The 12,097-nt window shown below is 37.5% G+C and overlaps 1 protein-coding gene across 2 annotated transcripts in view; it reads right to left on the bottom strand.

Annotated features, from left to right (window-relative positions):
* Window positions 1–1,011: 1,011 nt before the first annotated feature.
* LOC140240806 (mitochondrial-processing peptidase subunit alpha-like) overlaps window positions 1,012–12,097 on the bottom strand; it is a 28,562-nt gene continuing 17,476 nt past the window's right edge. The window contains exons 8-12 of one of the 2 annotated variants that reach the window (XM_072320580.1): window positions 11,519–11,818; window positions 11,136–11,198; window positions 10,016–10,160; window positions 5,831–5,981; window positions 1,012–1,753 (exon numbers count right to left, since the gene is read on the bottom strand). In XM_072320580.1, the coding sequence (XP_072176681.1) occupies window positions 1,735–1,753; window positions 5,831–5,981; window positions 10,016–10,160; window positions 11,136–11,198; window positions 11,519–11,818 (678 nt within the window). In that variant the 3' untranslated portion in view covers window positions 1,012–1,734. Of the gene's footprint in view, window positions 1,754–5,808; window positions 5,982–10,015; window positions 10,161–11,135; window positions 11,199–11,518; window positions 11,819–12,097 lie in introns of those variants that run through there. The other variant, XM_072320579.1, reaches the window with a different exon arrangement.

Below are 12,097 nucleotides of genomic sequence, written 5' to 3' on the forward strand. Positions count from 1 at the left end.
CACTGGCTACTATCAAAACTACTCCCAATTACACAAATTTGATATTAACTGGCTGACAAATAAATCTTCATAGGTAATAACAATTATGATTATATGGTCTTCTTTATCCAGGGTAGCCTCAACAATGTTACCACTGCTCAACCAGAGGGCCTTGTCATTATTATTACCCTAGCATTGCAACATACCCATTTGTACACCTGGGTCAAGATGGATATGGTGGGTAAAAACATCTTGTCCATGGGCGGGAATTGAACTCGGGTCCTCCGACTGGAATTCATGAGTCTTATCAACTATGCCACAGTGCCCCCATTAGATCTGTCATTGCTTTACAAATGCAATGTCTAAAAAATTGTGGGGGGATTTGCTTTCTGCGCATACGTTTACAGAGCATGAAGGTTAATGATCAGAGGGTGATTTGTACAAGACAATCTAAACCCAGGCTGTGACACACTCAGTGCACTACGTGAAGTTGTCACACAATGTATCTGTAGCAAACAAATCAATATCAATGACTATGGTTAGCATCAAATGGTTACATCAAACAATGCCAATTCAGTTGGAGAGTAATCCTTTTTTTCCTTTCTTAAGCAACTGCGAGTGATTCAATACAGCACTATTAAAGCTACAAGAGCTATACCTGCTGCAAAAACACTCAAATTACATGTAGTTCTCAATATAAAATATGAAATAATAGCAAATATCATGAAACAAACAGCCAACTCCTTATCAGCTATTGCCATGACAGGTGCTATTTGTTTGTATGTTTTATTCATTTATCATTTTATTTTATTTCATTATCATAATTACAATCATAATTATTTTTCTTTTCTAGTTTTATATTTTTTTTCTTTGCATGGTACTAAACACAGCTAGTCTTGTATGTGACAAGGCTCTGGTCCTGAATTTGTTTCTAAACGATTTCACATTAAGGTCAGCTGGCATGGCTGCTGAAAAAAAGAAGAAAAAAAAGTGGATTATTTGGGAGGAAATTACAGGCTTGATGAGCTATATAGTATTATTTAAGAGACATCACACAGATCTACAAATTTATAGACAATGATTCATATCTAATTAGGAAACATTATGCAAGCTTCCACCTTAAATGTCTAAATTGCAAGATTCCTATATGAAATTTATTTGGAATGGTATTCAGTCATGATGAGTGAGAAAGAGGGAGATTGAAGTGATGTAGGAGCATGATTAAACAGTCATTTTCACCTTTAGTAGAAAATTCTTTTCTTTTATCTACTTTTAATCAGTGTGTCATCAACCTCAGACAAAATATACTCATATAAATACTACACTAGGTGGCTTTGTCTCACAAGTTTTACTCAGTTTATTTCAGGTGTGATATGGACATGGGTGTTCTCCTTTCAGGAAACTCTTTTTGCACAATCTCCCATGAAGTATCACCAACAAGGAATTTTGATGACATATGCAATATTCCAGTCACAAACATTTCATGACAAACTTTTGAGGATATGTTGCTGATGAATACAGGTCACCTGAATATAATTCTAGCAGAATCTGAAGACATACGAGACAGGTGCAGATCAGACCATTTGTTGACAAATCTTGCTCTCCTTTGCTTGCACATAAAGTCTTTTTGAGATGATTAACCACCTTCCCAATCAAAAGACATTATATAACTTTCTGCCTAGAGAAAGAACCAATCTTTGCCAAAACATTTGAGTTGTCGAAGATATCCCATACATCCCGAGGTCTTCCAGTAAGTTAAACCTGTAGTCGATCACTAGGGAGTAGAAAGGAATATGGGATACTCTGTTAGATTTTCGGCTGCAGGAAAGAGTGAATTTTGATATATATTTCAATTGTAATTGGTAGAAGGGGTGGGGTTTTGTTAACTACAAAGAATGAGTATTAAGCATGTGGAAAAATGCGACATGGCTGACTGCCAGTACCGACATAAAGGGGTAATTCACTAAGCAAGTACTAGCATCAACTGAAGAATCCCTACAGTACGGAATTTCAAGGCATTGTTTACTAACAAATTTTATCATCAATTATTTTCACACAACAGGAAGGAAATATTCATGTACAAGAGGAAATCAGCATGACACATTAGGTGAGGGTGAATATTGATAGGTGTATCATGCAACAAACAAATTATTGAAGAATACCATGACAGATATGTGAACATTTTACAAAGGATGATACAAACAACACATTGGACAACTGCTGTAATGTCCTGAAATCAATCATTTGCCAATAAAAAGGGGCTTATGCCTTCCATGTCAATAGCGTTAGAAAGAGTAATCACTGCATTATGCTGATGATAGAGATACATGTCACATGATGTGCATGAGATGATTACTTCCCATCTACCATCCCCACTCTACCTCATTTATGTTGTTTCTTGGCGATTTCCCTTACCCTGATAGTGTTGTACAACATGTATATCATGTCAGGATGTGCTCTTCTGGACTGGGAATATATCTATATACAGGTAGAATGTACTACTATTGTATAGATCAAGCAATGATGTGCTGTGTAAGTATATCTATACATAACATCTTTGGCCACTGTGACGACATACAGTTAAACTCGCCTAAGTCGACGTCGCATATGTCGAATAATCGCGTAAGTCGATGATTTTAAAAAGTCCCGATTTTTCCCCATTGACGTACGTGTATTAATTCACTCACAAGTCAAATTTGTAAGTCGAATACTCGCCTAAGTCGATGAAATTCCAAGAACACTTTCACGGAAAAAACCATTGAATTCACTGTGCCTAAGTCGAATAAGATTTTATTGTGTAATAAATCACTGTCATTTATTATTCATTATTTATTACTCATCATTATTTTGTTTGTCAGATGAGTTTGAGGTGACAAAAAAAAAATCTAAAATCAAAATTCAAAGCGATCGCATGGGATCGTTTAACTCTCTTTGTATTTGGAGGTCCGCTGGTACAGCCCTGTCAGCTGTCGCGCTACGTACAATTGTACGTACGTACAGCGTTCGTACAGCACACATGCGTTCATTTACATGTACAGTATTGAGCTTGCAGTGTACATGTAGCTTGGCATTTGCAGCCCTGTGCAGTGGAGTGGTATAATGGATGAAGCTGCTGAGTTTTCAAAGCGGAAAGTAGGGGGAAAGTTACGGGCACGGGTAAATCAGAATTGCACCTCTACACGCATTTCAAGCCACGGTATGGTAAACTGGAATCAATCACTGCTCAAATATCGTTCATATTCACTTCCCCAAGGTTTAACAAGGGTGTAAAGTAATTGGACCTGTGCCAATACTAATGCACTGTCCATGCAAAGTTAGCCGCGGCCCTGCCGGGCGACCCGTGCTGCGGCACACCGCTCCAGCTCTCGGCTCCAGAGTAGACAACATACATGTACATTAAACATACATGTATGTACCTGTGGTGAAACTGTAAGTCGATTTTTTTCGACTTACGCACAAGTCGAAAATCGCCTAAGTCGATGTGTTTTGCTTAGTCCCGAGAAGATCGACTTATGCGAGTTTAACTGTATACATAAAACTGATAGCTTTCTCTTCTTTTAATTTCTTGTTTTCTCTTCATTTGAGCAATACTGTTGTATAATAATTCAAACATCAGGAATTAATAATGAACAGAGAAAAGAATAAACATATTGAGAGGTCACTTTTAGGCCATACTTTGTGTTCTAATGTTGTTTAACCATGATAAAGTTGTTAAAACCAAATTACAAAGCCATTTTAGGTCCATGTAAATACAGAAAAATGTGATAGTCATGGTTACTAGCAACCATGCGTAACTTACTTTCTTAAACATTCAATCTAAATACATCTACTTTGATATACGCTCATTGAAATATAACAAACAATATCAAGATAATCACATTAAAAGTGATTGCTAGACTATTAACATTTCTTTATGCAAATATCTCATCAAAAAGTAATTTCACGTGTGTTTGTATTTGGTGTTGATATCTCATGTTAAAGGAAATGTCTGATGTATTTCATTGCATCTCTTAGACTGATATCAAGTCTATCAGCACGAATGGAATTTTTGATTAAAACATAGCAACTTCTCTTCCACTTCTATCATGTGATATGCATTACTGAGTACAGTATTTCAAATATAGGGGGGAAAACACTCTGATGGGAAATAACATCCAGCCTTTTGAAGTGACATATACAGTGGACACCCGTTAAAACAAAGTCGTCAGGACCAGCAGTTCCCTTTTGTTATAATGATATTGAAATTTCATTATAACCAAGTACATGTACATGATGCAATCATGCAAACCATGCATTACAATCTCATCATACACTGAAAAGAAATATTAAATGCGATGCTATCTCATCAACATCATTTCAATTTCACATGTAAGACAGAGCATAAAGTTATTTGTACTTTCATGGTTAGTTTGAAAACTAAATGCAGAGATGCTCTGTTTGCTCTGCTTTGTAGGCCATTTGGTAAGCGATCTGCATTTCATTATACCAGAGCGCATTTCTTTTGTCAGACTTTATCAATTGCTCTTGAAAATGACTTTGTTGTAATGCGAATTTTGCTATAATCATGTTTGTTCTAAGCAAATTTGCACCATAGACTTTAATAACGATAATTTTTGGACTGGAATTTCAATTTGTTGTCACAAAATTTCATTATAACTGTGTTCGTTGTAACGGGAGTGCATGGTATTCAAATGAAAACAAATCATAACACGAAAATAGAAAAGAGACATCATAATAAAACCTAGTTAACATGGATTCACTTTGCATTCATGCAAAATGGTTTACAATATATCTTTTATACTATGTTCAGGCCAAGCTCTTACAAAAATGTGATTCTGAAGACACCGCCTTCCACCCACTTTGAATTTGTAGGTCTTGGAAACATACTGCAGTTTGCTTTTATCCATCATACAACTGATAAATTTGTAAGTAATTACACTTTTTTTTCCTTCTTCAATGACAGGAAAGTTCAGAAATGGGAATTTAGAATTCTCCAGTCAAATGACACAATACAACAAGTATATTTCAATACAGATAGTAATTCAAGCTCTTGGTAAGAGAGGAACCTTTCAATTTCTAGAGTAAGGATTACTCCCTCATTACCCAAACATAACAGACCAAGCACCTGATAGCAAGGTAAGCAATCTGCTGATCTTTCTCCACATTTTTCTGTGGCTAATGGGGTGCATGTCTTTTCTTAAATGGAGTACTTTGTGCAATAACATAATGAGCCTCTAAGCATGCTTCAAAGTATTCACACCAAGACATTTGCAGTATTTGATGGCCATCACACAGGGGCTGGGGTAGCAAGGTAGGGTCATAATGGCACACTGAATAATCAGGCATTAATCACAACTGGGGATGAAAAAATCTGGAAACAGATATTGGGTTATAAATCTACCACACTTTACAAATGTTGTTCCACTTTGGCAGGAGACATCTTGTTAAGGCATGTAAAACTAGTTTCCTGTCATTCTACATGTGATGTCTCTATGCTAGCCACAAAGACTTCTCCTGTGAGAGGTACACAATTTTCATTTATTCTGTTGCTAAAAAAATTTCCAACATTACAGATCTGCATTTAGACTCATTTTTCATGCTTTCCCTTTTGATATTGATTAAAAGACAGTTCAGTTGTTAGTTGTGCCTCAGAACAAGCACTGACTTTCATCAGTCCCAGATTTTGTCAAAACCCTGCATAACACAGACCAAGCTTGACCACTTCACTTTAGCTGAACTAAGTTGAAGATGACAAGGGCAAAATGAAAAGGGACTGGGTGAACATGATTTGTTGATTATTTGATGTGTCATTCACACTCTTCACATCAATCATCTCCTAAAGAAGGCATACTTTCTTGGCAGACGTCCCTCCTTGTGAAGAAGACCTGACTGGATATCTGAGTAGTCTGGTAACTTAGAGAGATCCCCGAGAGCTGCCATAGATGGCTGTGACTGAAGCATACGATGGGCAACCCGCCGGATATCGTCTGCTGTTACCTTATCTGTGGGCCAAAAATGCACTACAGATTTAACACAGGATAGGCAAGTGGATTCCAGGATTATTCACGAGTATGGGTATTCCCTATCTCAAAGATATCAAAGAAAACTAGAATTATCACTGAAGGTGATTAATATCCCCGCCCCAAGTGTTGCTTTATAGTATGTGATGTCACGGGGGCAATGACGTTAATACCAAGTTTGTGCACTTGTTGAATTGGAAACAGAATAATTTTAGTTTACTGTACAATTACAGAGTTGATACTAAGTATAAAACTTACAGCAAATGGAAACATGATTTCCCCCAGCATCACTACACTTAAAGACCATCATACACACCAAATTTGACCTTCACAGCTTGAATGGTTTATTTTGATACAAAAATGAGTGGTTACCATGGCAACACATTTTCCTTAAACTAACACATTGGAAAGGTTTTGGTAAAATTGTGGTTACCATGGCAACGGTTTGTGTGACAAACACAAAAATTGTGTGTTCCACATCTATACCTCAGGGCCATAATGCCTACCAAATTTGGTTTCAATTGCTTGAAAACTGTGGAAGAAGTTCACTCAACAGGATTTTAAAAAAAATGCGGTTACCATGGCAACGCATTGTCCGATACAAATACAAAGGACATTTTTGCAAAACTACACTTAAAGGGAATCATACACACCAAATTTCACCTTCATAGATTAAACGGTTCAATTTGATACAAAAATGAGTGTTTACCATGGCAACACATTTTCTTATATCAACACATTGGTGTCTTGCATAACTACACCTCCCGATCATCAAACATACTAAATTTGACCTTAATTGCTTGAATGATGTGAAAGTTATTCAATCCACAAGGTTTTGGTAAAATTATGGTTACAATGGCAACACTTTGTCCGACAAACACAAAAATTATGTGTTCCACATCTATGCCTCAAGGACATAATGCCTACCAAATTTGATTTCAACTGCTTCAAAACTGTGGAAGTTGTTCACTCCACAAGATTTCGAAGAAAACATGCTGTTACCATGGCAATACTTTGTCAAGTACAAACACAAAGAGTGTCTTGCATAACTACACCTATAGATCATCATAGATACCAATTTTGAAATTGATTGCTCAAATACTATGGAAGTTATTCAATCCACAAGGTTTTGGTAAAATTATGGTTACCATGGCAACGCATTGTCTGACAAACACAAACTAGAAATGTCGCTTTGGCGACTGGTATGCCTCCGCCATAATGCATGATTTTCCCAATAGGTCTAGATAGTACATGTGGACAATGTGTGATTACATTTTCACAAAATTGGCAAAATATTGAAATGACAAGTTTGTCACAAATGTGTTGAATGTTCACCTTCCTTGACCTAGGTTTAATGGGATGAATAGGAGAGCATGTATCTAGGGATCTAAGGACTTTAACTCAACTTTGACCCATTCATACATTTAGGCATTGAGTAATTTTCAAGGTACAGGTGTGGAGAAAAAGTGCAATTTCTGAATTGAATAGTAAATTGTTACCATTTTCATCTGGCCCTTGACCCTAAAATTCATAAGATAATCACTTTCAGGTAGAACATGCATAATATGTACTAAGTTTCAAGATAACTTGAGCCACTTCCGAGATATGGAGGAAAAAGTTAGTTCAGCACTTTCACTTGATCTTTGACCTTTTGACCTTTGAGGCAAAAAAAAGAAGAAAAAAAACTTTCCAGAGAATTTCTATTAGGTTACACATGTATGCATACACCAAGTGTAAAAAAAAATAACCCTGCTGGCATTGCATGATAGGAGGGAAATAGTAAAATTTTGAAGTGTTGCACTTGACCTTTGACCCCTGACCTTTGACCCCATGAACCCTACATTCTCTAGATAATCACTTCCAGTCAGTATATGTATATACTATGTTCCATGAAGATACCTTCAACAATTTTCCAAGGTATGGAGAAAAAAAAAGTTTTAATATTTTTACTTGACCTTTTGACCTTTGACCTCATGACCCAAACTTTCACCAAAGAATCTTAATTGGGTAATGCATGTATACACTAAGTTTCAAGCAAATATCTTCAGGCATTCAATAGATATGGTGGAAATAGTGAAATTTTATGTATTTGACCCTGACCTTTTGACCTTTGACCTTTGACCTCATGACCCAAACTTTCACCAGAAAATCTTAATTGGGTAATACATGTATACACTAAGTTTCAAGAAAATATCTTCATGCATTCAATAGATATGGTGGAAATAGTGAAATTTCATGTATTTGACCTTGACCTTTTGACCTTTGACCTTGAGCATGTACACCCAAAAGTTGATAGGCACAACTTCACCCCCTAATACACATACATGCCAAGTTTCATTAGGATACCTCAACAGGTTTTGATAGTTACCTTGTCCACAAAATTCATTACGGACGGACGGAAGGACGGACGGACGGACGGACAACCCGAAAACATGCCTCCGGCACCACTTCGTGGCAGAGGCATAAAAACATGTCTTGCACATCTATACCTCAATATCATTATTTACCATAAGTTTCATTTAAATTGCTTCAAAACTGTAGGAGGAGTTCGCGACGCAAGATTTTGCAACAGACCGCCCGCCCGCCGGACCAACATCATGGTGATTCCTATATACCCCCTTCACACTATGTGTGGCGGGGGTATAACAAGGAATCTTAACTACAGTGACACAGTTATTCATAATTTCAAACCATCTCTGTAAAGAAAAGTATTCTGATATGGTTTCCGATCTAGGTGAAGATTGTCACTAGATACATAAATGCCCAAGTGATGCTTCACAAAGAAATCTTTGGCTACATATACTCCAGAGGCATCACTCTGATGTTTATGCTACTACATAAGTCTGCAATGGCTAAAAAAAAAAAAAAAAAGTAGAAATTACGCGGTGCGTAACATATGTCCCCGCCGGAAGTAGCATTTTGTAACAAAATGTGCAATATAGGTAAAAAATCAAGGTCAAAGGTCAAAGAAGTCAAAGGTCAAAATTCTGTGTAGAAGTTTTGAAGCCCTCACCTAGTGCCATCACATAAAGCAAATGGAATCGAAATTGGGTTAGAAATGGCGAAGGAGTAGCATTTTGTAGCCAATGTACAATATAGGTCAAAAATCAAGGTCAAAGGTCAAAGAAGACAAAGGTCAAAATTCTGTGTATAAGTTTTGAAGCCCTCACCTAGTGCTATCACATAAAGCAAACGGAATCGAAATCGGGTTAGAAATGGCGAAGGAGTAGCATTCTGTAGCAAAATGCACAATATAGGTCAAAAATCAAGGTCAAAGGTCAAAGAAGTCAAAGGTCAAAATTCTGTGTAGAAGTTTTGAAGCCCTTAACTAGTGCCATCATATAAAGCAAACGGAATTGAAATCGGGTTAAAAATGGCGAAGGAGTAGCATTTCGTAGCAAAATGTACAATATAGGTCAAAAATCAAGGTCAAAGGTCAAAGAAGTCAAAGGTCAAAATTCTGTGTAGAAGTTTTGAAGCCCTCGCCTAGTGCCATCACATAAAGCAAACGGAATCGAAATCGGGTTAGAAATGGCGAAGGAGTAGCATTTTGTAGCAAAATGTACAATATAGGTCAAAAAATCAAGGTCAAAGGTCAAAGAAGTCAAAGGTCAAAATTCTGTGTAGAAGTTTTGAAGCCCTCACCTAGTGCCATCACATAAAGCAAACGGAATCGAAATCGGGTTAGAAATGGCGAAGGAGTAGCATTTTGTAGCAAAATGTACAATATAGGTCAAAGGTCAAGGTCAAAGGTCACGACTGAAATTCTGTGTAGAAGTTTCAAAGCTCCCATGTAGTGCTATCATATAAAGCAAACAGAATCAAAATTGGCTCATAAATAACAGAGAAGTAGCAAATTGAAGATTTTGATCACACACGGACGCACACACGGACACACGGACGGACGGACGGACACACGGACGGACACACGGACACACACACGTACGGAGCCCGTTTCATAGTCCCCTGCTCGAACTCGTTCGGCGGGGACAAAAAAGTAGCTCAGTGAAACTTACCTATGAGAGCAACAAACTCTCTGGGATGTTTCCTCACCCCTGTGGCAAGGACTTGCCTCCCAATATCCTCAAAGACCACTGGCCTTGACTCCAGATTCATCATCAGCATTGACTGCAATTGTCGCTTTGCTCGGCTGAGTTCAACCTTAAAGTATGGCCAAACCAGAAAAGATTCAAGATAGGCCAGAAAATACTGAATTTCTTGGACTGTTACCATACAAGAATTTACAGTATGTTTGAATATTGGAAATCCAGCTGTTTATCCCCTTGATTCAAAAGAATGATTACAGCCAATTTGGCAAACAGACAGAAGATGACAGGCCAAAAATAACAGAAATGGTTGAAAAAAAAAAGGGAAGTGACTGCAAGAGGCTCAGGTACGGTAAAAAGTAAAATCAGTTTTGTTTGAATTAAACCAGGTACAGCAGAACATTTCTAAATTCTGACTTGAAATGGTAGAAACCAGAGTATATCAACATTTTGCACTTTATCTCTTCTTTCACAACTCTACATATTACCACTGATGGGCCACGACAAATGGAACAAAGTATCACAGTAGTATGATATGCTGACAACACAAACCTAAGATGAGTTTGTTAGTGTATGTGTGCATACATGCAAACACTGTTATCTAATCTTATTATCAAGTGATGGATGAATGCCTAATGTGTTCTAAATCATGACTACAAAATGTTGTGCTTTCATTATTTAGTTACTACATGACTCGGTGAACAGTATCATAACTTTGTGGTATGAGAGAAAGCGCATCAATTTCCAAATCACATAGAGGTAACACTGTCTAATGAAAGCCACATTAAACTCAAAATTCAACAATGTTGAATCAAGCAGGTATTGAATTAAAATCCTCAAGCATCAATTGGGCACCATTTTCCTCGTAGCTGCACACACAACACATCACAGATATTTATATATTCATTTATTCATTCAGTATTCTTTACCCAGGGTAGCTCCATCTGTAGTTTATACACTGTCATTCTTGGGGCCCTGCAACAGAATAGCACTGTATAAATCCACCCCAATTGTGGACATTTGGTCATGAGCTCCATTCCGTACCAAATTTTGAATTGTGAATTCATCATGCTAGTTGTGAAATACTCACTTCATCTACGCTGCCTGCCATGCGGACAAATTCTCTGATGATCACCTCTAGGAGTTCTCTCACCTGATAAATGAAAACATGCAAAATTCACTTTCAAGAGTGTAAAAGACTAATTTTTGTGACTTTCAGTAATGTTTACAGCAGCAGGTAAATGATTACTCACTCATGCACTTGGTCAACTTATAGAAAATTAAATAGATGTCACAAAACTAGACACCAAACTTACACCTTTGTAATGACATGATTTCACTCCTTCATATGTAAATGCATGACTAGACATTTCTGATGCCATCAAAGATTCATCTGTAAATAGCCAAGTAGTTCAGCATGATACTATTCAAAGCAACATCCATGGACAAATTTCACATACATCCTTAACTCACCATACTTGGGCTAGCACTGGCCTGGATGCAGAATATGCCACTATCCTCATAGCTGTAGTGGACAGCTGCTGCAGAGTACATCCAATGGTACCTGTTCAGCACATTCAGGTATAGGCGGGTGTACATGCCCTTGCCTGGGCCACCAGCTGAGAAGGAGCCACCACCTCCCATGAGCATGTTCAGGACTGCAAATGGGATGAAGTCAGGGTCCTGGTGCCCACAGCTCTCCAGAGCTAGAATGATATGGGCGAGCTCTGGTATTGGTGTGCCTGGGGCAATGTTGGCCATGTCTTTCTCCAGCTGTGGGGGAAGAGCACAAGCTACAGGCAATACAAATTTTCATTGTTTTTCACAAAGATGTACACCTCTTGCTTGCAATTTCTCTTGGAGATCTATTCTGAAACATTTATTACAAGTTGCCTCATCAAAGCTTGCATCAAGCTGCCTTAAAATCATGACATGGAAATAGACAGTAAATGTCCCCAAGTATCAATCCTTGGTCACATAATTCACAAATTGCACTTAGAACTGATTTTACACGAGAGATGGTAATTTTCAGTTTCCTTGCCTTGCTAAAAT

This window comes from Diadema setosum, chromosome 17 (assembly GCF_964275005.1).
Source record: "Diadema setosum chromosome 17, eeDiaSeto1, whole genome shotgun sequence".
In the NCBI taxonomy this organism is placed as follows: Eukaryota; Metazoa; Echinodermata; class Echinoidea; order Diadematoida; family Diadematidae; genus Diadema; species Diadema setosum.